The sequence below is a fragment of the Rhinolophus sinicus genome, chromosome 2 (genome assembly GCF_057876585.1).
Source record: "Rhinolophus sinicus isolate RSI-liver-muscle chromosome 2, RSI-T2T, whole genome shotgun sequence".
NCBI classification, from domain to species: Eukaryota; Metazoa; Chordata; class Mammalia; order Chiroptera; family Rhinolophidae; genus Rhinolophus; species Rhinolophus sinicus.
Window position 1 is genome coordinate 11,591,760 of NC_142502.1, and position 26,753 is coordinate 11,618,512.

At 35.4% G+C, this 26,753-nt stretch overlaps 1 protein-coding gene across 1 annotated transcript in view; it reads right to left on the minus strand.

The window, feature by feature from the left end:
• The window catches only part of OPRM1 (opioid receptor mu 1), a 64,202-nt gene extending 39,715 nt beyond the window's left edge, over nucleotides 1-24,487 (minus strand). The window contains exon 1 of the mRNA XM_019749260.3: nucleotides 23,814-24,487. Coding sequence (XP_019604819.2) covers nucleotides 23,814-24,106 — 293 coding nt within the window. The 5' untranslated portion in view covers nucleotides 24,107-24,487. The remainder of the gene's footprint in view (nucleotides 1-23,813) is intronic.
• Between the last annotated feature and the right edge of the window lie 2,266 nt (nucleotides 24,488-26,753).

Consider the following 26,753-nt stretch of genomic DNA (forward strand, 5'->3'; position numbering starts at 1 on the left):
TCTTTTTATTTATTTATTATTACTTATTTTGATGTTGTCAGAAGTAGATTATATTTTACCCAAAGCGGAAAAACAATTTCCTGAAAAACCACAGGAAAAGCTTGAAAATCCAAAAATACATGCCCTGATTTCTTTTTTTTTCTTAAAATGTGTTTTAAGATTTTTTATTAAAATATAGCTAACATAACATATTAGTTTCAGGGGTACCCCATAGTTATTCAACTTTTATAGACCTAAAGAAGTGATCACCATGATAAGTCCAGCAACCATCTGACACTGTACCACGCTATCACAATATTATTGACTATATTCCCCATGCTGTGCATTACAACCCGTGACTTAATTTGTTTTATACCTGGAAATTTGGACCTCTAATTCCCCTTCATCTTTTCACCCCCTTTTAAAATTTTACAATTACACTTGACATTCAATGTTATTTTATATTAATTTCAGGTGTATAGCATATTGGTTAGACAAAAAAATGAAACTCTACCACCTGGAGAGAATGTTTTGGCCAACACCCTTCTAAACGTCTTATTCCTGAGAAGAGTAACAGTCACTAATGCTAGTTACATACCTGATATTGCACTAAGTAATTTTAAAAATTGATGGGACAGGTGCTATATCATCCCCATTTTACATGTGAGCAAACTGAGGCTCAAGATGGGCTCCTTACCCAAAGTTGTAAAGCCAGTCAGTGGCATAACTGGGGTAATCCCAGGTCTGTTCACTGTTCCACGCTGCCTTCTTCTAACATAAAGGGAGTCCCTCAGAAGCGTCGTTTGAATCTTGCAACTCTTCTAAGCCCAACACATAGTAGGCTTTCAAACATGCTTACGTTATTTGGTTATCTAAAAAGTAGGTTTAATATTTATTGAAGGTATGCATGAATATAATTTCACCCCTGTGATGGAAAACACCAGTCCTTCTTACCCCATCTTATTCTTCTTTCTCTCGTGATCAATTTCAATAAATGTAACTGATTATTGTAGTATTTACTTCAATATCTTCAAGTAACAGCCCTCTACTGTCTGTTGAAGAAGTTATCTCTAAACTATCTACTTTGGTTTGACATTCACAGTTGTTTTTACTCACTTTAAAAATATGATTCCATCCATTTTCTTCTTTATTCCAATGGTGTTCAAAAGAACTCTGATTTTACTCCCTTATAATGTATTATTTTCTCATCTATTTTCTTGCAATTTTATCTCCCTTATGTTCTTGAACCTCATTAAAATATGCTAACTTAAAAAAAAAGATTTATTGTGATTGGCACGCAGAGAGCCCCCTCCAGTTTGAAGTCTCATCACATTATTTATGGAAAGTGGGGGACTATTATTTCTCAAATATTGCCTCTCTTCCATTCCCTCCATTCTCTACTTCTAATCATACATGTCTATACTCCTGTGATCTTATTTGTTTTCCCATATTTTCCATTTCTATCTCATTTACTACCTTTTTCCAGCTCACTAATATACTTATTCTCTTATTCTGTTATTCAGTTCACCCATAGAATCTTGAATGCCCCAAATTATGGTTGTTAGTTTCAGGGTTTCAAATTTAGTTCTTTATTTAACAAACAATTATGTGTCAGTTATTGCTCTGAGTGCTTTACAATTAGGTAAGTATTATGATTAGCACTATTATACACATGAGAAAACTAAGACACAGATTGGTTAAGTAACTTGCCCTAAGGACACACAACTAATAATTAATTGTTGAAGCCAGGATTTGAACTCTGGTTATTCAGGGCCTTCGCTGCTTTGCTTTGCTTATTATTAACTGTCTATTATTATTTCCTAATTGTTTTTTCTTGTTTCATGGAAATAATATTTACTTTCATCCCTCTGAAGATATTAAATATAAGTTATTTTAAAGTCCTTGTGTGACTGCTTTTTAATTGTTTTTTCAAGTGTAAATTCTTCTATTTGTTGTGCCACCCCCCACCCCCAACGCCATCTCTTTCATGGTGTAGTCATTCATTAACAACATAATTGCTATTAATTTCGAGATGACTCTTGAAGTTAATATTCTTTGGTAGATTGTACACTCCCTCTCCTGTGCAGCCTGATTGGGCACAAGAGTTGGAATCAGCTCCTGCACCTTGTGCACCATATATTTTTCAATAAGAATGAAGGACCGAATGAGCTTGAGATAGGCGTAGTAAACTGGTGGCTACTTTCTAATCATCCAGAGCATTCTGTTCTCCCAGGTGCAGCCAGTGTCTCTGCCCCAAGCACGGAATCAGTTTTTAAATGAATATCATTGCTTTTATCTAGCCTATAGACTAGAAAACACACAAGCGCCAATTAACACGGCTGCTGCCACTGTGAAAATCACACCGTTATGAAACCCCCTCAGGCAGTGGCCTGTACAACCTGAGGCTCATATTGCCTGTTCTCCCACATATCCTTTCAGGTGTTTAGTTTATTCAAAGTGAATAAAGGGTAAGGACCTCTCTTATTCTGAATTCATATTTCATCATTGTCCCTAACACTATTGCATCATTCACTACTTTCAAAAGGAGGAGAGACTTATCTCATTTGTACGTTTCAGGAATTGTGTATCTATATAGCTCTGCCCCTCCCCTATCTCTTTCTGAGATTCAGTTGCTCAAAAAGAACACGTATTATATCCAAGTGTTCCAGGTTCTAAATTTTAAAGGGGTTAGTCCCATATCACGAGGTCACTGGTGGTCCAGGTCTTTTACTAGCTGAGTCCATGTATTTCATTCTGGGATTAGAATTAGGAAGCCATGATTACTTCATGACCTAGTCATAACCACCCAGCAAAGTGTTTATCAATAATAAAGCTGATGTTTTTCTCTCTATCAAGTGATTCATTTTGTCTTATCTCTCAGTTGGTCCAAACATTGTCAGGGAAAATAAGAGTGACATTTAATAAGGCCCTTTAAACATTGTCTACCAAGAATCTATCATTTTCATAAATTTGTGTATGGCTCTTTATTTTATTGTGTTCTTTCAAAAATAATCTCTGAAAGTTGTTCTAGAGTTTGGGGGCTGGGAATGGAATCCTGTGCTTGCTCTCAATCAGCCATCCAGAAAATGAGACATTGTATAGTATTTACTTTAAACAAGTTTTTAATGTGAATGTTGAATAAAAGCAAATCTTGCGCTATTAATAAACTTGAGAATAAATTTCAACATTCTGCATGCTCATACCTGAAATCATAGTGTTCTGCAATATATGTAATGATTATATTTAAATTATCTTTTTTTTTTTTTTAATGTGTAAGCTTCTGGAGTATAGAGACCATGCTCAGTCTGCACTTTACTGCTGGCTTGCCTGAGGGACGTGATGAATTATCCTGACCCTAACGTCTGCATCTATGTAGCTCTTTAAATAAGATTTCTGTTCATCTCATATTCTTAAGGGATTCCACCCACCTCCTCACCTCTATAGAAATACATTCTGCTTTCCATCCCATGTCATCTTACTACTCCCCACATTGATCCCCATTTTTATCCCTCCCTTTTGCCAGAGGAGAAGAGGGCACAGCATGTAATAGGGGTGAGGTTGAGTAATAGTGAGAAAGAACAAACCCCCTGACAGCTTTCAGGCAGTTAGCCTAGTTGCTAAGAGCCAGGCTGTGGTATTCATGTGTGGAATATAATTCTTGAGAGTAACAACCTCAGAGGATGACCTTCCATGCCCCTGATGTGACAAGCCAAAACCAGACGACTCTATAACCAGGCCTGAGCAGAGATAAAATCAAATTACCTGAACCATAAAAATGCCAAACATCTCCCTCTCCTGGCTAACATTAACTGACTGCTGTTTTTATTCATTGACAACTCCAGCCCTACTACTTTAATTCTGCTGCCTAGATAAGGAATCATTGAAGCCCTTGCTTCAATTTACTCTTGCTTTGAGACAGCACCCTATCCAGACAGAGCTCTGTTTCCTTGAATCCTATCCTTCATCACCAAACATAAACGAAAGGCCCTGTGGTTGTTCTGTCTCCTTTGCTGGAGCAAACTTAATAAGCCTAAGTTGTTTTGGCTTCAAGTCTATTCCTGGTGGCTTTCAGCTGGAGAGCATTGATGGCAGTGTACTCGGATCAGGAGGTTGTACCAGAGGCCAACAACAAAGAGCAGATGGAGGGAAAAATTAGAAATTTTCCAGTGATGCCCACAGATGTGGTACAGGCCACTTGGAGGGCATGGTCACTATAATAGCTGCCTGCATCACTGGAATTTTGGCAAATGTATTCACCCAATGTCTACCCAATGTCTCTCTGTAGCAGAACCCATTCCAGACAAAACTTGGGGGTGAGGGCTATGAAGCTTATATTGGATATCGTCTTACCAGTTTTATGGGCTGCTTCTCTCTTTCAGAGCCCAGGGCCACGTTTTCTACCCCTTCAAGTACTAGTTGAATGTGGTCATTAGATCTAGAAGTCATTGAAGTTGAGACCTGCTTGCTTAATTGTAATTAAGTGGTTTCTATTTGTAGGGCTTATTTGCAATATCTCCTAGAGATCCTTTTCATTTTAACATCATAAATGTAAGAGATTAAGGGACAAAAATCTTATTTTGTAAGGTAGGAACATTCCTGGTGATTCTCGATTTATACCAGCTGTTTACTTCATCTTAAGAGCAAGGCCAGTCCATTACACTGCTATGAATCTAGAGCAGTGAGTAACTAAAACTACCATTGTTTTGTTAATTTCCCCCCAATTTGGCTTCTTAGTCAAATTCAGAGTAAAACACTCTCACTAGTCTGTAGGATATAAGTTGGGTTGGAATTAAAATATGTTTTGTGACCATGACCAAGTAAGTGACTGAGCTTTAATTTCCACATTGTAAAGAGGTGATTATATTACCACTAAAAATTCCCATTAAAACAAATTAAATGATGATGGTGATAGATGCTACTTTTTGAGTTTTATAACCATAGCCAACATTTACTGAATGTTTACTTTCTGCCAATCATTGTGTAAACGTTTACTTGCATTTTCTGGCTTAATCTTCATAACAGACTTTGAATTGCATATTATAACTTTTGTTTTTGTAGATGAATAAACCAAGGTTCATGGAGGTGAAACAACTTGCTCAAAAATACCAGCGACAGAGGATAAATTTAAATCCATATCTGTTTGTTATAATTTATGTTCTTCACCGCTACATTGCACTGCTGTAATATGCACCATATAATATAAGCTGTCTGTCTGATAAATAATAACGGTTATAAAGTGCAGTAAGATTTACAGACACTTCTACATATACTTGTGTAAACCGATGCTCACAGAAATCCTAGTGGTAGCTACAACAATTGTGGTTATGTCCCTATTTTAAAGAGAACTAAGGTTTAGAACCGTTGTAAAGGACAAAAATGTTTCACATTGTTAATTTGCTATATCTGAGTGATGGTTGCCATGCAAGCAAAATCCCTGGATAATTTAATTTTTTGTGCAGTTGTGTGTGTGTATGTCCTGTAGTTATGTATTAAACCATTAGCGATGTTTAATGATAGCACAGCATATTGAACAGAATTATTTATCAGGATTCTGTGTAGGGAGCTGACATAAGAATGTTCTCATTGCTTTTGTGTTCACAACAGAGATTTTTAATTAACATCCATGAAGACTTAATTTCAAATTTCACTTGTCAAAACTGGATGAGCATTCCCTGTTTATCCCTTTTAATGTGTCATAGCACCTTTTGATAGCTAAATATTTTGGCATTCACTTAATTCCTGCAACAGTAGCTGCTCAAAAGCTTTAGGACCAATTGAAGGAAAAATGAAGGTAATGCAGTTAGTTCCTGCAGATCTTGGCTTATCTAAAATTGCATATTTATCATGACTGCTTTTCATCTAAGAATTATACAATTCCTTATAACTACCATGATGACCTGGGATTTTTCTAGGAAACAAAAAGCAACTTACTGAGATTTTTTTCTAAGTAATTTCAGGCAGAGAGATTTTTGGAAGGTATTTTCCTTCCCCTGTGGAGAATTCAATTGCACTTGTTAGGAGAAAATATGATTCATGAATAAACCAGTAATTTGGCAGAGCAAATAAGTCTGAAATTTTAGTTTTTAAAATCTAAAATTTTCGTGTTATGGTGAAATAAGGGTTATTAAATCAATTAGACTTGTCTTCCAACTTGGAATAGACTCATCTGGCATTAACAACATTTTTAGTCACAAATTAATATATGTAACTGTATTTTTTATAGGAAGCTCCAAACATGACCTTGATTTATATTTTAGTGAAGAAGTTCTCTACTACAATACTTTTTTGTCTTTCAGGATCATCTGTTACTTTGAAAATATGAAAATTTTCTCCCTTTTTATTTTCATATTTTTGTGTTTTTCTTTTATTATACCATTGCACATCCATTTTAAAAAATATGAAGCATATAAAAAGTGAAATACAAATCACCATAACCTTAACATGTAGAGACAAACCGATGACATTTTATGTTTAATACTCTAACTTTGTGATCCAAGTTATACATTTCACATTTCTCCTAGCTAAAGGTATAAATTATATTGGATTTTATGTATGAAATATAATAGAACATCTAAAGAATTATAAGCATATTCTTGATTTTCATAAAATACATTTACATTTTCACAATTACATTTTTTTACCATAAAAACCTGTGTCAACATAGAGTCAAACATACATTTATGTAACACTTTTTTTAAATTTTAATTTTTGCCAAGTACCATGGTAGGTACCTGAGACACATCCTTCCTGCCTTCAAGAGACCTTAAGTTTGGTGAGAGTCCAGAACCAAGTATTTTCAAAACAATATGTTAGATGTTATGGCAAGGTAGGGGGTGATATGGCAACATTGAAAGGAATGCTTAACCTGCATTTAGGTGTTAGGAAAGTTGTAATTATTCAAAATTTGTTTCATTACATGGAGAGTGCCCATAAAAATATTAAATTTGCTTCTCAGGGTCATATGGCTGGTCCACGATGCTGAGGATTTTGTCACTGGTGGTGGCAGGAAGGGCTTAGTAGAGGGTTGAATTACAAATAAGCCTATCATCTGTTTTCCAGAAATGAATGTAAATATAGTTTCTCTACTAAGTCTATCATTTATCTGTTTTCCAGAGACAAACATAAATTTCTGTTAAATACATTTAAATTGGCAAATTTTACTACCCATTCTACTGATAGTAACTGCCAAGTTTTATTGCCAGTTTATTTTTTGCTCTGTGAAGTAGAACTTCTTTTTCTTGACGTAAGCTTTGTACTTCTATATGTCTGTTAAATGTTTGGTCTATAGTAGAGGCCAACAGTTTCTTTAGTGACCTAATATGACACATCATTACAACGTATCTGGATTCCTTAGTCACACATTGTCTGTGGCTTCTTCCCATTTCCTGGGGGAAGGACTCCACTTGTATTTCCCTTCCGATATTGTGGCTTTTATCACCTCATCTTTCTTCTCCTAGGGAAGCATAAATTCAATGGTTTTCGGGGGGAAAAAAAATCTCACCACGAAGAATTCTTCTAATGTTTGTTAATTTTCAGTCTATCATGTTGATACAAGAAGTAGAGTTCCATTTATTGGTAACCTTGGATATCTCACGCTATCCAAACTACTTCTAACGCATGGAATGTGGAATACAATGGAGTAGAGTCTATGGGAAGAATTTGTGACAGTAGTCAAAGGTGCTAGGTTTGCAAATAGGCAAGAGCCATAAGTGAGAAAGGAGGATTTTTAAATTTTATTTTATATTTTTATAGCACTTTTGACATTGGTTTACTTTATTTAGGTTCTGTAGAGTAAAACTGACTTGCCTGGTTACTTTTGCTTGGCAGTAATTCCAGCTGACTTGTCCCTTGTCTGTCCATCCTGTATTTTGCTCACTAAGAAGACAAGGGCATGAAGTAGTATGCCTTTCTTTGAATTTAATTAGGTAGGTCTTTAGCAAAGTCCTTGAGTAAAGGTGTATGTTTTCTTCCAGATAGATTCTTCTCAGATTCTTCCAGAATTAATTCTTCCAGATTCTTATTTTCTCAATCACAATTATCTCTCCATGGCTCCGCTCCCATTTGGATTCCTTGGTATAGTAAAGTGGATGAAGGACAAGGCATAGACCCCATGGACTTCTCAACTTGAATGTGGACAATAACCATGGAAAATATCCTTGATCTTAAATTAACAATAGCTACCTCTTTCACAGGAATTTTACTTTACGGAATTCCAACTTTCTTTCAATCATTAACTCTCAGAAGAGCAATGATCTAAACGTTGTTGTTTTTACAAACGAGAAATGGGACACTGAAATACAGAGGGCTGAAATAAATCTAGCATTAATATAATAGTATAATGAATTCAATATGCTGAAACATTTCAGGCACACTCTGTCCTACTTTGTTAAGTTCAGGGTTATAGGAGTGAAAAAAAAGACACAGTCTCTCCCTGTCCTCAAGAAGCTTACATTCCACAAATTGGAAATTTCCTTTATCCAAAAGGTAAAAAGTGATCACTGATCTAAATGGAAATATGAAAATAGCGTGGTCTTTGGCTGAATAGTAGGTCCAGAAAACCTAGCTCTAGCTGTACTTCTCAGCACTGGGTCTGGCACACTATTTCTTGATCAGTTTGTTGATACAAATTATTAACATATACTGGTCACAGCATACAATTATACTCTTAAAGATAAAGTATGAGCACACTTTTAGATCACAACTGAGTTTTTATAATTAGAAGTTCCACAAGTAATTAATGGATTGTATTTTTCTGTGATAAAATGTAAACTAAATTAGAGAACTAGATCTAGTTAGTCCAGAGACATAAGTTCAATTCATCAAGGCACAGTTTAATATGAGGAAAAACTCTAAATTTATAACTGAAAGGCTACAAGTTTCCTATTTCCTTCATTCTTATTTCAGTGGGGGCACAACTTATCAGCAAAGGAAAAGTCATGGACAGGTTGTCAATTAGGGAACATTCTGGGAAGTAAGATATAGAAACTAAAGTAATAGGCCAATCCACTATCCTGATGAAGTCTCAGTAACTGGCTCAAAAAATCTCACCTTGCTACAATTAAGCGTAACAGTTTTGAAAAACATTAAGTTTTAGGGTCATGTAGCTCTTGATTCAAATCTTAGTGCCGTAATTTGTTAGCTGAACAAGTTTAGGCTTATTACTTAACATTTCTGAGTTCTATTTTCTTATCTATAAAACTTGGAAAACATTAGTACTGTTCTTAAATGGTTGGTGCAAGGATGACAATTTTTAAGTATGGAGTCTACCGTGTAGTACCTTAGTAGCTCACAATAAATGTTAGCTAAGATGATATGATAATGATGATAATAATGGTTATGCTTCTAAGAGGTTTCAAATTTAATGAGGCCAACACTGTTTTCTGACAAGACACAGGTTAAATGCTTATATTTCTAAAAGTGTTATTTTTGTTTTGCTTGTACTAACATTGTTTCTAGCATGTTCTCTCAAAGGTGTTAAAGATAACTGATGCATCCTTATTTATAATTGTTCTGAAAACACAACTATTTTCCTTGACCAATTATCCCCCTCCAAAATATTTTGATTTGTTAAATTCCACATCTTCATCTATTTTAACTAGAATATATTTAACATATATATGTCATGTAAAATATGTTCTAAAAGGCAATTAAAGCAAGGGTAGGTAGATGGTCATGTTCATTCACTCATTCATATTTTGAGTTTCTAAGTTGTTGAGAAAATAATGTTCTCTTGTGGAAGTTATCATTGGCGTCACTTATATACTTTTTGAAAAATTATTATTTTTATTTTTTAATTACAGTTGGCATTTGATATTATTTAATATTAGTTTCAGGTATACAGAATAGTGGTTAGATATTTATATAATTTAGGAATTGATCCCTCCAATTAGTTTAGTACCCACCTGGTACTACACATAGTTATTACAATATTATTGACTGTATTACCTATGCTGTACTTTACATCCCCATTTATATGTTTTAATATATGCTTTATGACATTGACTCATGTACCAATGTACCAATGTCTTTTGTGGAAATGTGACATATTGTTTGTAGGCAAGAAACTTCTTTGTTGAGAGCAATAATCCTTTTTCAAAAGATGGCATCAATTTCTCCTTCGATACTGATACTCTAAATTCCACAAAAAGGACAGTGATTTTAAGAACAGAGGTTTCAGGTCTTATCTCCAGCTTCAGCTTTCTGCTGCCTGTGTTTATGTGACAGTGTATTCAGAAGTAGAGTGGCCATTGTTTCAGTACAGTGACACACGAATAAATGTCTTAGAGCATTGACTCTTAATATTTTCTTCTTCTGAATCCCTTTTATTCAGGACTCCAGTTCCATTACATTATCTTTACTATTTATAAAATGTTTATAATATTTGCTTTGAGAAATACTTGTAAATTATGGTTGATAGAATTCTCTTTCATTGTTTTATGAAAATTAACCGAGGCCCTCTGCATTCATTTTTCTCTATCTTGTCTCTGAAACATAAATAATAGCTTTAATAAAATTTGGAAAATTGAGTGGACACAAATCAGAAGTTATCCCATTGTTGTGCTTACTGATGGAAAAAGATGAAGTACAGTAATTATAATGAATCTTGTGAATAATGTTTGTCTGATAGTGGGTTTAAAGAACACTAGGTTAGTTGTTATAGTCAAATCCTTGGCATTTATCAATTGGTGAAATGGTTTAATATTCTTCACTAGACTGTATTTTTGAGGAGATGAAGGACTGTATCTATTTTGCTCACTAGTATATGTGGAGCTCCTAGGAAAGTGCTTTGTACATAGTTAGTGTTCAACAAACACAGCAAATACATATTAATAAATGAGCCTCAGTTTCATCTTCTTTGGCATGAATTTGATTAACAAGCTTTTCCTGTCTATACTCAAAAACTTTTTTATGAAAATCCAGTTACTCAATATAACAACAAAAGGTGAAGTCTGATAAAACGTGAAGGCACTATATTTATTCCTTAGAAACATGCTTTGTTTATTTTACAAAGAAATAAAACAAGCCTCCTTTTGTCATCAGAAGGAAAGACTCTGAAAGATATCAATTAATGTCTTCTAATAGGACCTTTTATTTCGGTGGCCTTGAATCACCAACATCATCAGAAGCATGTTCGTATTTAATTTCATTCAACCCATGTGGTTTCCTTTTCATAATGATGGGGGCTGAGTAAGTATGAAATAATAATGTTGATAATAATTTCCCTTGTTCTTCTTGGCAGGCACAATCGGGTTCTAATGTGCAGGTTATACTGCCAGCAGCATTTTTCAATTAACATTTAATACTCCCCCACACAACACTTAACCTTTCACTGGCACTGAACTCAGTGTTTCAGTGAAAAAATGCTCAGAAGCAAAGAAGACCTTCTCTTTCTCTGATCTCCTTATTCTGCACAGTTTCTGTACTTGGAATAGTCTCAGTTTTCAGGGACACTCCAAGCCTTGAGGATATTATTTCTCACCTTGTACTTGCTTTATTTATAGAGTTTACTACTCTGATTTAGGAAGCTGACAAGCATAAAAATCCATAATGAAAGTGTTAGGAACAGATAGCCACACAGACTCACTGTACCATCATTAATTCATTCTCCATCAAGAGCTCCATCTTTTTGACCAATTTTACTGTGATTAGTGTTACTGTGATAACAGAAACCAAGGCTCTTCACAGGGGTGGTCTTTTAAATACCTAAATTTCCAAAGCTAGTGTTCAGAGAACATCATTATTATGACTAATGTCTTCTAATTCAAATAAAATTCTCTGCTGAGGTAAAAGGAGTTTTAATACATGCAGCCAGCATTTAGACTTAGATTCTGTTTTAGATCCTTTGACTATAACACCAATTTAAATGTGAAACATTTAAGTAACAAAAATAGCTATTTTTTCCCAAAAAATAATTGGTTTGTGTCATTTTTCTCCACTGAATTTATTGGACAATATAAAAAGAACTTATCAATAGGGAGCCAAGTAAGTTGAAATTATCTGTCCTTAGAAATCTTTTCACATCATCATGGTTGCCATCAAGACGATTTTGGAATGACCCAGAGCACTTGGGAGGGGTTGACTGGAATGAAGAATGACACCAGTGGCTTTCACAGAAAGCCTTGCTTTTCCTTTGCAAAAATTGTGATTCCAAAGGGATGAACTGTATTTCAAAATATTATAACAGATGATATATTTGCCCCATGGGAAGGCAAAAGCACTGGGTGAATTTTGAGATTCCTACTAGCTGATGGTGTGAGCCGAGTGGGAGGGAAGATAAATTCTCAGGGGGAAGGAAGCAAATAACAAAACTCCTTACTTTCACAGTTCACCACACACTTCCATGTATCTTATCTAATTGAGACCTAAAAATCCATGGGAAATTAAATATGATTATTATTCCTTCAGTGCAAGTTAACCAATGAGATTTAGGGAGGCTAGGTGAGCATGATAACTAATAAGGGTCAGCGATTCAAGCATGAGTCTTCTTGTTCCAGGGTTAGCCCTGCATTCACTCTATTATGCAGACTATGAAGAGAGCTGATTAGCCAGTTTTAAGGAAATTTTTAAAAATCTTGAGCTTTAGCTTTTCTGAGAGATACTTTTATTTAATACTTATTCTTTAAACTGCTAGCTGAAGTACAGAGAAGTAAGTATATAAACAGAACCCTTAAACCTCCTTGACAAACAAGACTCAGCATTCTTATCCCCCAAATGGATTGGCTGGTCCAGATCTATGCTTCTCAATCTTGGCTGCACATTAAAATCACCTAGTGAAGCTTTAGATCTACCTACGCTCAGGAGCTACCTCCAGAGATTCTGATTCAATTAGCCTTATGCAGAGGTGGGTTTTCATTTTTTAAATAGATTTCCCAGGTGATTCTAATGTTCAGCCAAGACTGAGAAACACTGAAATGGAAGATCTGGGAGGCCTTCTCCTTCGATGTGCCAAAGCGTGTTGCAAGGATTTATGAGTAGCTCTCACGTTCCATAAGTTAATTGGAAGGAAACTCACATTTTATTATTCATTTTATTCTGTCTAAGTTCCTTGCTAGAATTTAAATCTGGTTATCACTTAAGAGATTCTGGGAATTGTAGCGTTCTTCAGTTGGACTATATACGATCCAGTTAAAACCCAGTTAAGTTGGCTCTCCTTGTAAACTTATACCTGGTGGCCATCTGTCTAATCTAAAGAATTCCTGTACATGCCAGAAAGTTTTTGCTTAGCAACACTGATCAAAGAAGAAGCAGTCATTTGGAGACAGATGGGGACTGAATTAAAAATGTGAAGTCAGGCAGGGAGGAGATTTCAGTGAGTCTTTAGGAAATCACCGAGCAAAACCATGGACATGAAGCCAAAGGCTTACAAACACCACAGGACACCTTGGCCTGCCCAGTCCTCTTTATGCAGCTGCACAGTCTGAATTCTAAAACACAAGGGATAACATTTTTCAAAGCGATATTTGAGAACCACAGAAAACAAAAAAAATTTTTTTTAAATGAGCAAGTTATATAAGTCAGAAAGAAGAGAAAAAAAAAATTCCACGCAATGAGTTTGTACTTGAAAGGGCATAAAGATAGGATGAGGGAAATAAAGTTGCCAGTCACCATCTGGGTGCGTGGGAGTGGGTGCAGAGTGGCTGGTATGCAGGCACAAGTGTCTTTGAAAACAGATTTTACATTTGCTAAGAAATTAATGTGAATTTGCAGATGATAGTTTCATTTTTTTCCTGAAAGGTTCAAATGATTGAAGATGAAAATACCACGAGAAAGCCTAGAAAATTGCATTGATTTAAGATAACCACAAAGCTTATTCAATAGAGGAAAATTTTCAGAAATGCTGTTTTCTAAGTGCTCACTCCCTAATCGGTGGTTAAGAGCTGTAATGAATGTTGCAAATCCTCTGGGTCAAATGAAGAGTTGGGGGTTGAAGATGGGGGCGTAAGGTGAAATAGAAACAATTCTGTGTGATTACTATTTCAACCCAACTTCAACATCAGTTTCAGAAAAGCAGGATCCTCTGTGACAATAATCTAAGACTATTCTTCTGGTCTGCATTAAAACTTCATATCTGCATTGCTATTTCCTCATGTGGAAAAATACTACCAAGTTGTTACTAGGTTATTTTTATAAAATGCTTCATCTCCATCTATTAAACAACATGCAATCAAAATTGCCAAAGAAGGTGATATATTTTATTTCATGACCACTGCAAGTACATACATTTTATTTAGCACGTTCTGCACGAGAGTTTGACACGTGATAGCTTATGGACCAAATCTGGCCCACTGCTTCTTTTTCTGAGCTGGCAGCTAAGAATTTACATAGATAGATAGATAGATAGATAGATAGATAGATAGATAGATAGATATAGATATAGATATAGATATATATTCTAATTAAAGTTTATTGGGGTGACAATTGTTATTAAATTTGCATAGATTTCAGGTGTACAACTCTCTAATACATTATCTATATCTATATTATCTATATCTCACATTGTGTGTTCACCACGCAGAGTCAGTTCTGTTTCCATCACCATATATTAGACCCCATTTACCCTCTTCTAGAACCCCCCCTCCCACCCTTACCTTCTGGTAACCCCTAAACTATTGTCTATGTCTATGAGTTTTTGTTCCTTCATTTGTTTATTTGTTCTTTTGTTGTTTTCAGTTTTATATACCACATATCAGTGAAATCATATGGTTCTCTACTTTTTCTGTCTGACAGATAGTAACAACTGTTGAAGAGGCTGTGGAGAAAAGGGAATGCAGATATATATTATTATATATCACAATTAGCTTGCTTTTTTTCATCTTAGATTGTGAAAAGGAGGCAATTTGGTAAAATTTATCATGGGATAATTTGCATTATATAATCAAGTAAACCAAAATGTAGATTAGCATTTTTGTACTGAACGAAGAACCATTTCATTCTCACAGAACAAATTAACAAAAGAAAATATGGCATGGTTATTTTAAAATTATTTTAAAAATATTAGTGAGAAATTCAATTATTTTGTCATTATCATTAATGAGAAATATTTTTGGAGCTGAGTTTTTACATGCCTGTCTTTTACATTTTCATAGAGCTAGCATCCTGGTAGAATAATTACAAAGAAGTCACAGTAACTTTACAGAATATAATTATTATGAATAATGAGAATCAACTGTATTAATTTTGTATTTTTTTACTCTTTAAAATTTTACTTTGTAATTTAAATTATAAGAGTAACAATCTAGTCCCTATTCAATGTTTGTGTGTATGCATCTATATGTGTATTTGAATTTATCATTTGCTGACATAAATCCACGAGTACAGAACAGCTTTCATGTCTAAAGTCATAAAGGCTAAATATGCATGAACAAAGTAGTAAATTGTCCTAACTAGAATTTACATTTGAATAATCTGAGGTAAATTTGAAATGCTGAACACTTTGAATTACACAATATTTTAAAGATGTACAGTTCTGTTGCTCAACTTTGAAATGTTGAATTTCTTAGCTAACATAGACAGTTGTAGATCAAGTCTTCAAGTATCATCAAGTGACATTTTGTGAAGTCATGAGAAAATGCAGAGATTTTTTGCAATAGTAGCAAATAGTAAGGGTTGCACTTCAGAGAAGTTGGTTGTATGAGAATATTGAGGGGCTGCAAAGAGGAGTGGATTTAAACTGGGACTTGAAGAATAAGAAAGATTTTGATAGAAAAAAAGTAGAGAGATGATGGGGAAAAAATAGAAAAAGTAAAGAAAAAGGTACTAAAAAATAATATATAGTTTATTTCAAGACAGTGAATAGACCAGGTTTGTTTAACTTATTTAAACATTAATTTTAATTACCCTGATACTTTTCAGTAAATCTGAATGGTTACTATTTGATTCACTTTAGGACACCTCCTTATATGCAACTGATAAACTAACACATGATTGACAATGTTTTTGCCTGGACAGAAAATGATATCCAGAGTAGAATGATCTCTTTCATTAGTTAGAACCCATCACATGTTCCATCATGTGTAAAGGCCCTACCTGCCCTATTCATTGGTTGACAAAAGTTCTCTTAATTAGAACTGGTGGAACCACTATCTCTCTGCATCAGTTTTGGAATGCAACATCTGGAATATGATTAATTTCCAAAGGCAAATATTAAAGCAATCTCCTTATAAATCAAAAAGAGAAAATGAAAGATAGAGGTTTAAGCTAAATCTGAGAAGTCTAGGTCCAGGTCAAAATCCTGTGTGTGATCTTGGGGGCCCAATCATAAACAATTATAAAGGCTTTGCATGGAAGGCTTCCTGAGAGAACGCTACTCGCAAATCAGACTTGGTCACAGCCTGGAGTGAGCTGTGGTCAAGGGTTCATTCCCCTCCCCCACCCTCAACAGCCATACTCCTATGTGTATATGCAGTCCTAGCCCAAACACACCCATTGGGAAGCCTCCTTGAGGGGCCATTGGCATGGTCCTTCCTAGGTGCTTGTGCCGAGACCTCCTTATCAGAGGTCCTTGAAGAAACCCTTCTTTACTCTGACTCAGTACTTTCCCACTCATAGCCCTACCTCTTTCCCTCCTCCAGCCCCCAGGTCCATAAAACAGCAGGATTCTATTATTTGGGGCTCCGTATGCAGTAAGACAGTGACTCCCTTTCCCCTCCATGTATATCTGTTCTCATAAATGTGACCTGGTGCCTTTCTGTGGGGGAAAATGGAAACTGGGAGCTGGCATCTTTTCCTGTTTAACCTCATGCTTATACTTTTGCAGTAAGTGAGTAAAGGCTTGACTCTGATTTTCAGTTTGGCTCATTGTCTTAACTGACCACTCCAGTACCTGGCAGCTCAGTGTTTTCTCTCTCCGACATAATCTATTTCAGCTCATTTTGAATCCAAGAGGGTGAGATGGCACTGGAACCAAGATTATTTAATTTCATAGATGATTACTTTTTCACTAAACACTATAGCTGGAGAAATTATGGAGAAAGTGTCGTTGAAGTTGCCATAGGAAATCTTAGTAGTAGAAGGGACGTTAAGAGTTTCAGTCTAATTAACACATTGTACAGATAAGGAGAATGAGGCACAGAACAGTTTGGAGCTGAGCCCTGACTGAACCAAGGCAAAGCTTTTCTTCCAGGTTACGCTCCCATTCCAGATTTTATCTTATTCAAGGACCCTCAGCCTGAGGAATTGGTGGGAGAAAGAAAAAGATGGCTTGAAGCAAGAAAAGATGGCTAAGGAAAGGAATTGTTAAGACAAAATCATTGTAGGATGTGTCTTGCATATGACATTTCTTATATCTGCTGTTTCAGCTTATTTTGGAGGTCCTAAAATTTTCTTGACGTTAGTTATTATAAGTACTCTTATAGTTATTATACAACTTGGAATCAGTGGAGAAGGAAGGAGTAGTTCTTGTCTTCAGATAATCTTTTAGAAGGCATAGGAAGCTTTATTTCCTGTATATACCAGAGACCCTACTGCTGCCGTCACACTGAACTCAAGAAGTAAACTGAACACTATACGTGACCGTTGCCTACTCCCCATCCATTAAGCAAAATGTAGTCAAGTCTTTCCTGAATCCTGAAACGGGAAAAAGTGCAGGGAAAAGCTAAGCTTGTGAACTCTCTTATGAGTTCTAATTGGGGTGACTTATCAGAATTTTTCGTAAGAATTTCTAATTGTTAAGAAAAGCCTAAACTCAATGAATCTATAAAACTCAATTTATTAACCAGATTTTATGTACCAACACATAGTATCCAAGTATAAAATAACAGCAATGATGAGCTTTGTAGAGTGTGAGACAAGAGCTTATGTGAAGGTGAATCATTTTGGAAAGCGATTGCAGAAAACAGAAATGGGTACCGGAAATGGGGACATAGAAGAGTGAAACAGGAAAGGAAGAAAATCACGTCCTTGATATGGTCACAATGACTTTCCAAAGTGCCTGTGGTCTGTGCAAAACTGTGCACCCAAAGGAGAGGGAAGCAGAGGGGACCATTTGTCCACCGGCTCCCATTTCCCTGGTCAGGGGTTATTCCATGGGGTGGCAACTTCGTCCCACTTCCTCACATGTGAACGCCAGGCTGATTCCTGTGGAGGGCTGTGGAGTCAGAGAAAGTCCAGAGTAGAAGGTGAGGAAACCAGACATGCACGCAGCAAGGGGAAGTGTTATCAAGTTATATCTGGGCAAAACTTACTACCATCCCAACCACTGAAGTAAAAAGTGAGCTGCAGGATGAGAGGTGGGATACAAGAAGGGTCTGAAACAATATGAAAACCATTATTTTAAAATATTGCCTGAGGTAGCCCCAGAAATTCCCTGCAGGTGACTTGGGGACAGCAATGGAGGGTGGGGTGGGGGTGGCAGTTGAGCTGTGCTCTTGGTTCCCAACACATGATTAATCCTGAATGGCTCTTCTTTGATCTGTTTTTTTATATTGGCTTCCAAGTTCTTGAAGTAAGTGTCTCCATCTAAAAACAAGTGTGGAGACTACTGTCATAAATCATTATTTCCATTAAATATACATTAAACTTTGTGAGGGTTAAAGATATAAAAATATGAAAGTCTCATACTTTTAAATTACATACAACATTTAATCTTGGAATTTATCATTAATATATTTTTAAATTTCATATTGTTGTATATTATTCATTGAAATGAGTTTATTTTTTTCTGCTGACCAAAACAATTTGATTGCAATTAATACCTAAAGTGGAATACTAAAAAAAATAACATTTTAAGCTTTTATGTGTACGGGGTCCTCCAAAGATACTCAAAATTCCTAAGTAAATATTATCGCATTTATCATTTGAATGACATTTTGGAATACGAGTAGAAACCACTTATTTTTTATTTCCCTCTTAAAAGTAGAGAAATTATGTCTGGGTAATATTCATGAACAGATTACTTGATGCAACAATTACTAAAAAAAATTTTCTCTGAATATTATATACAAATATTAATAAAAATATAAATCAGTTTGGAAAAGTACTTGTATAGAAATATTTATAATAATTTTTAACACACATTTAGAGATAAGTTAAAAGCATTCAGGAGAGTTAATGGCCCGAGTTTTTATTTGTTTTTGTTTGTTTTTTATGTTGTTTTGTTTGACATCTTGTTTCTATCATTGATCAGCTGGAACTAGAACAACACTGGGCAAATAGTGAAACTATGTGTATTAATATTAATGTAAAATATAAATATTTACTATATACAGTTTGAAGAACATGTTTAAAGATTACACTTTGTGGAAATATAAAAATATGTGTGTGAATAATAACCACCAAATTTGTAATAGTGATAGTCTCTGGGCAAAGAGAATGAAGGGAGAAGAGAGAAGGCTTCTTATATATATGTTATAATATATATATTTTGTATATTATATATAATATTTTATATATAATATACTTTATATATTATATATTATATGTATTTATAGTTGTGTATTCTATATTATATTATGTATTATAAAATTCTTAATTTTATGTAATGATGTATTATATGTTATGTAGATATAAATAAAATATATTATGTGTAGTATATATTATATATTCCTAGAGGTATATAATTATTCTAATTATAATATAATTATATAATATATAATTCTTATATATTATATAATATAGTATATTATATAATAGTATAATATAATTATTCTAATTATATATATAATTTTAAAGGTGAAGAATCTTGTACTGTTCTCCATACATTCCTTTATGTTGGAAAGATTTCATAAAATATAACTCATTCTTTTAAGAAAGAAAGGAGAGAAGGCAAAGAAACACAGTGATAACTCTATGCAAATGACAAAGACACAGTTTACAACATAGAAAATTAAAAGCAATTTAGGGTCTGAGGACACGCTGAGGAAGAGTGTTCCCAACAGAATTAGCACTTATATGGGAAAGCACAGTTCAAGTTCAAATGGTAATGGTTGGTACTAGAAGCTCTCCATTGTGAAGTGAAAGGCATACAGTTAAATTCTTATGTTTGGATGGTAAACCATTCTGTTAAGAACAGAATTTTATTTAGTATTTTTTTTCCTTTAAATTCATCCTCTAAGTAGGATAGTTATAGTTTAAAAAAAATAAAACGAGCTTTATAAGTATTTGAGCTTTCTAAATGAACTATTAACTTTTTTATTTTATAAAAATTACTGTGACCATATCAATGACATATGCATTCAAATTAATTGATATGTATATATATATTTGTATATATGTATATTTGTGTATATATATATACATATATATATATATACACAAAAATACATACATATATATCCTTAAATTAAACAAGACGTTATTATTCCTTATTTTCTTGGCTACTTACATCTGAATTAAGTGAAAAAGCTTGCACTTCTGTTTCAATCAGGCATGACTGATCATTTTGTAGTTTAGACCTGAATCAAATATTTAGTATATAGAGCAAATATAAGCTCATAGGTCGTGTTTTAAAATCAGAAATACTTTTTAATGAAAGAAACATGACGGTAACATTTTGCATATATTTAAACACTCTTCTCTGATAACTGGTCATACTGAGAATTCAGCTAGATAAATTAAGAAATAATGTTAAAAATGAAGGCAATATTTGGCGCTTTTCATTGGAACTTTACTTGTAAGGATGGTTTACACAGCCCACAGAGATCTAACAGTTTCTAAGCCTCTACTTTTTTCCAACAGTGTTGGCATAGACCACATCCATGACTACATGGACGAATTATTGTGGGAAAAAAATCACAAAATTGGCACATGTGGGATTGTTATCAGTTTTTACAGTTATGGTTATTTCTCTACTTTGGTCAAATATTTTCAGTGAGTGAAACATTCCTGGTAACTATAACTTTGTGTATTACTTGAATTTATTTTTTTCTTTAAATATTCTTGACAATAATATACTATCATCCTATTTTAAATGATCGCTACATTTTGTAATATTTTTATCACAATATTTCCCAGAAACTTTGTGGCAATTTTTATAATATTATCCTGCAAGATTTGTTTTTTTTTTTCCTTAAAACCAAAAAAGCTTTCAGGTGATGGATAGTTATAACATTCCATCACAACATTTAGATTTTAAATCTTTAGATCAGATGACAGTATCTCCTTTCCGTCCTTTGCTCCTTAGAATAGCACTATGTAAGAATCCTATTTAATGTTGTTGAAGGCATGATGATGATGGAGTTGAGACACAGAACAAGAAAGCAATAATCACAGCATCTGTATTTCCAGGTACTTTTGTTGTTGATTTTGTTGCCATAGTCATCTGAGCCTCATGATTCACTCAATGTATTAAGACATTGTAATCAACATTACCTTAATCTGGTTAGAAAACCATAACTACGTACTTGACCATTCAAAATTATTTGTAGAATTTTAAATAGTAGCAGGAAGTGAGAATTTTATCTTTATAGTTTAATAGCTGCAGCATTATATTCATTGTTTTAACAGGGACAATAATATCCCTGAACCCATCATTTTGTAGTGAAAACACCACAGCCTGGAGACAGTTCAGTTAAATATTCTCAGCTACATAAACTTTCTTCAATCCCCAGATACTCTCTTCATCAGTCCATCCGTCACTGAACTGTCTATTTTTCTGTTTCACATTCATGTTCTCAGTGGGTTGTCTGACCTTGGATTAAACATCTGACTTGCCACAGGTTGATGTTTGGGTGTCCTTTCAAATCCTAGTGGCATTTGGTAGAACTTTCAGTACAGAGAAGTAAAGCATAATATCATGTTCTCAGTAAGATAAAATGTCACCATCCTTTTCCAAGTCATCAAGAGGTTAGAGGTAATGCCTTTAAAATAAACTCACCTAACCTGCAATCTTTTAAACCTGGAATTAGACCAATTTGCTTATTTGACAGTCAGTTGCTGCTCTATTGACTCTCCCTTTATAGAAAAACATAAACTAGAGGGGAGAAAAATGATGAAGGAAAATACCAAGAGAAGCAATAAAAGAGAAGAAAATATTATGTTTCATATGGCAGGATTTCTAGATACTTTGGCAATTTAGATTTATCCATTATTCTCCAGGATTTCAGACATAAATTGGGAAAATTTATCATTTCTACATTATTACTGTTACCTAAACCTACTCTGTCAATCTTTTTGTCTAATTAACTCAAATCAAGATTTGCCACTCTAATAAACAGAAAATTATATTGGCTAAGAGAAATTCAGTGGTATTGAACTAATGAAATATCTGTCCTTGAAGAAATCATTTATGTTTTCTGTGACTCAGTTTACTCACTTAGCATAGATAATCTTTAGAGTCCCTTCTGGTCCTATAAGCTTATGATTTCATGAATTTTCTTAGGAAAAATGAGAAACATATTTTCCCTTCATAATGCAGGCCTTAAATTATGATTTTTATTATCATAATTGCAAAATGAGATTTAGGTTTTATCTTTGGTATGAATCTTTGTATTGGATTACATAAAGTAAATGTTTATAAAAATAAAGTCTTCCATTGATTCTCTTCCTGCATTATCTTCTGTTGTTAGCCTTCTTCTCAATAGATGGTGCTGTTTTCTCAGAGACGTTACTTATCTTATTCCTCATCAAAAGATCAGAGAAATTAGCATTATTCTGTAGTAATCATTAATTAAAGAAATCAGACATATAAGTAGAAAATCAATTACAAACAACTCAGAAACATAATGGGGAAAATGGATTGTTGAATGATTAAAGAGCTCCATTGAAACCTGCACTATTTGCAGAATAGATGAAGCAAATATTGTAGCTCACCATGAAAATTCCATGTTCACTACATACATAGAACACATAGATACCCCAGTAGGAAGAAAATCCTAAATAAAGTGTTAAAATCATTATTTCCTTTAACAAACATAAATATGTATTATTCCATGTTAACATGTAGGATTTGAACATGCACAATACTAACACAATTTATATCAATCTCAATTGATATTGAGCGTTTGCATACTCTGCCAAGTAAACCCAGAGCATCTGGGAAACAGAAAATGGGCCACAAACTCTTTTGAAATCATTACCCTGGATAAAGACATTTTTTATTTTTTAAGAGCAACCATTACAACTTCCTATATTATAGTTTATAATGCAGAATTGTACTGCTTTTGGTCAATTCTAGCTGGTTCCTCCTTTTGGAGGCATTGAAACACAGTCACATCCTGCACTTTTGAACCACCCTACCTATTCCCAAGTCAGATCTCCCTAGCACATCTGCAGCTGCTAACTGCAAACTGGTCTAGGCAACACAACTGTCATATTTGGTACAACAAAGCAACACTGTGGTGAGACACCAGGAAAACTTCCTCTATGAGTGTGGCCATAGGATGGAAGGTGGAGTGGGGTAAGGGCTACATGACAAGGGAAGGGACGGTGGAGATATGGGACAGCAAAGAAACTAGCAGGAGTTGGAATGTTGCCCAGGTTCAACTCTGAAAAGAACTGAAAATGAGACCTGGCCCCCAATGAGAGGAAATAAACTGGCATTCCTCTTGCATTATTCACAAATTACTGTTTCCACAACTTCTGCCTAAAGGACTGTGGGATTCTGCCCCAGAGCCCTCTTGAAGCGAGCTCTAAGATAGAGCGCTTTTTTTTTTTTTTTTTGGTCGGAGCTTTACATCTGTTCCTGAAATTTGGGGTTCTTCTTTATCACTGGTGGGGGGGATTGAAAAGTAGGTTTTTGCACTCAAACAATAACCACTCTCTGTATTCATTGTCACTTCACATTCTCCCTTTTACTTCTCTCATCCTCCCTCCCAACACTCTGCCTGGGGACCCAGGTGTCCCTTTACGCCCCTATTAATCACTGAAATCACCGCTCAGAGTTCGGGCGCCTTTCTTACCTGACAATCACATACATGACCAGGAAGTTTCCGAAGAGACCCACCACGCACACGATGGAGTAGAGGGCCATGATGGTGATGGCCGTGATCATGGAAGGACTGCTGGTCGGAGGGCACAAGCTGTCGCTCGCGCCCAGCTCGGTGCGGTTCGGACCGCACGGGTCGGACAGGTTGCCATCTAAGTGGGAGAAGTTGGCCCAGGAACCGGGGCTAGGTGCTGGGGAGCAACTTGAAGAGTGCGTGAAGGGATCAGTGCAATTACTGGCGTTCCTGGGGACGGTGCCGCTGTCCATGGTGCTGGCGGCCGGCTGGGACCCACGTTGCGAGGTAACCGCGAGCACCCGGACTTTTCAGGTTCCACGCGCCTCAGCCGCTTCTCTCGCCGCTGCCACAGCTCCTGCTATTTCTTACACAGACCAACCCTGGCGGAGCTAGAGAGGAACGTCAGGCAGAAGTGGGAGAACTGAATATCCGTCATCCTCTTCTTGTAGCCCCCCTCCCACCTTAATAGTACAGAGACACATCCCCAACACAGCACCGCTGGGGGAGGGGACGGAGGGCTGTGCGGGATCCAGAGGCTGGAGGGGAGGGAGGAGAGAGAAGGGGTGGATTTTGCGCAAAGCGGTCCAAGGAGTTGTTCTCCCCACTTGGCCCTCTTCTGTGCAAACACCTCTAAGGAGGGGCAGGATGGGGAAGAGAGTTGGAAGGAAGGGGTGGGGAGTGAGACAGACAGTTTTTGGCAGCAGTAAAGCATAAGAAAGGGTGGGGGCTGTCATCACTGTTTTCCCAGCGCCGTTTTCTCTGTGTGATACAACAGGGAAGAGATTGGCCTCTTGCAACCCAAGCAACCCTGACACCCCAACTCTCTACTGTCTGTTGCAATCATTTAGGGCAAGGAACACACGTTCCTCTTCTTCAGCCCTCCTTCCTTGCCTCAGTCCCACGCATCCTTGAAAAGGTAGCTGTGCTTTTCATATTGCTAAATGAGAATTTCCAACCCTTCAAACATGCCTGAAACAAGAGTGAGCCTTTCTCTGAAAAACAAATGGGAAACATCAACTTTTGTGGAGAAAACCTATTCCTCTTATTGTATATTTCCTTGATTTCTCCTAGAGTAGAAGATCCAGTTGCATCTGATTTCTATCCGGGTGGGAAGAGGTACAAGAGTGGGTCACAGAAATCAGGGAATTCCAGGAAAGTTAACAAAAGATAATGGTTAACCTCCACATCTTAAATCCCATAGATCCATTTGGAATTATTAATTATCCATTTTATCTCCAGACTTCCTACAAGGATGTGTGCTTCCCAATAGAACATTGTTAAAACCAAACACCATTTGCATTCATTCAGTCTGTTTTCTAGTGTTTTGATTCCAGGAGGAATCTCATAGACAACTGGAACTGGAGTGGCCCACATAAGGTTGAGGAATATTGATACATTTTTAAGTGTAATACCTCACTTTGAAGTCCACAAATACTTCTGTTTTAGAAATAAATTGGCAAATCAACCGGGGTAAGCTTTTTTTTTCTTGTAAAATTAACACTAATTTTGAAGTAATTCTCATTTTTACACATCTGTATGTTTGTGTGTGTATATATATATATATATATATATATATATATATATATATATATATATATATATATATTTTTAACAATACACCTTGGCACCAAATGCTGCCATTCGTTGTAGAAAGTTATACTTTTGGGGAGCAGGAATGAGGGAACTCAGAAGGAAGTGGATGAGGGAACTCAGAAGGAAGATTTAATTCTAATGTTATTTTTATCATTTCTTTTAAAACAGGTAACTCACAGGTGAACTCTGCAATTATAGGTTGTTTTGCCAGTATTCAGTATTTTTCTTATCCTTTTACATTATAGGCTATACTCTCAGCAATAAAATGTCACAAAAATCTCCTAGAGACTAACAAAAAAATACCTGACCACATTTTGTCCTATAAACTAATATATCAATTCACTCACACTGAGCTGAAATCTGTCTGCCATTATTCTGTCTCTAGACGACACATACAACCAGCCTAAGCTGACTTCATGTGAACAACAAATAGGTACAATGTCATAAGCCCTGGCCTTGAAGTCAAATCATTTGGTGAATCTTAGATTTGTAACTTTTTAGCTGTATGAGTTTGGATATGTTACTTCACCTTATTGAGTGACAGTTCTTTTTATCAGTAAAAAGAAATGTAACAATACCTCATATGTCTATTAGTAGGATTAAATGAGATACAGATTGGGACAGTAGTTGTTTAATAAATGATAACTGTTATCATTACTTCATATATTTGAAAGTAGCTTAGTAATCTCTTCTACAAGTTAAACATTAGCTCCCTTCAGCTGTTTCTAAGATGTAGTATTGGGTTATTTTAGTAGCCTTGCCTCTTTTCTATTCACATTATAGTTTGTTCATCTGCTCTTAATGTACAGTTCCAGAGTTAAAAGCAGTACCCCAAGTTTGGCCTAACCAATGAAAAGTGAGGAAGAGTCTAAACCTCCTCTTTTTGAACACATTGCTTTCTTGACTCTCCTGAGGTTTAGTATTGACAAAATTTTCTATACACGATCCAGGTCAGTTCAACAAATACTTATTAAAGATCTCCTTTGGATCAGGTGCTGGAGTTAAGAAAAGATAGAGACGACTGTTTTCAAATGCAGGAGCTTACTTCTTATACTTGATGAGTCATGTTTTCCTCTCCTATAAATTTATAGTTGTTTCAGAGGCATCTGAGTACAACAGTATAGGATTTTTATTTTCAAATTACATCTTTAGATGCAGTTCATGATTCAAATCTAATAAGATCTTTTGGAATGGTGATTCTGTCATCTTTTATATGCATGCTTCCTACTTCGTATATTTTATTTACCTTCCCTGCTTTGTCTACTCTAGAGTAAGTTTCCTGAGGGCAGGCCCATTCACTACTTA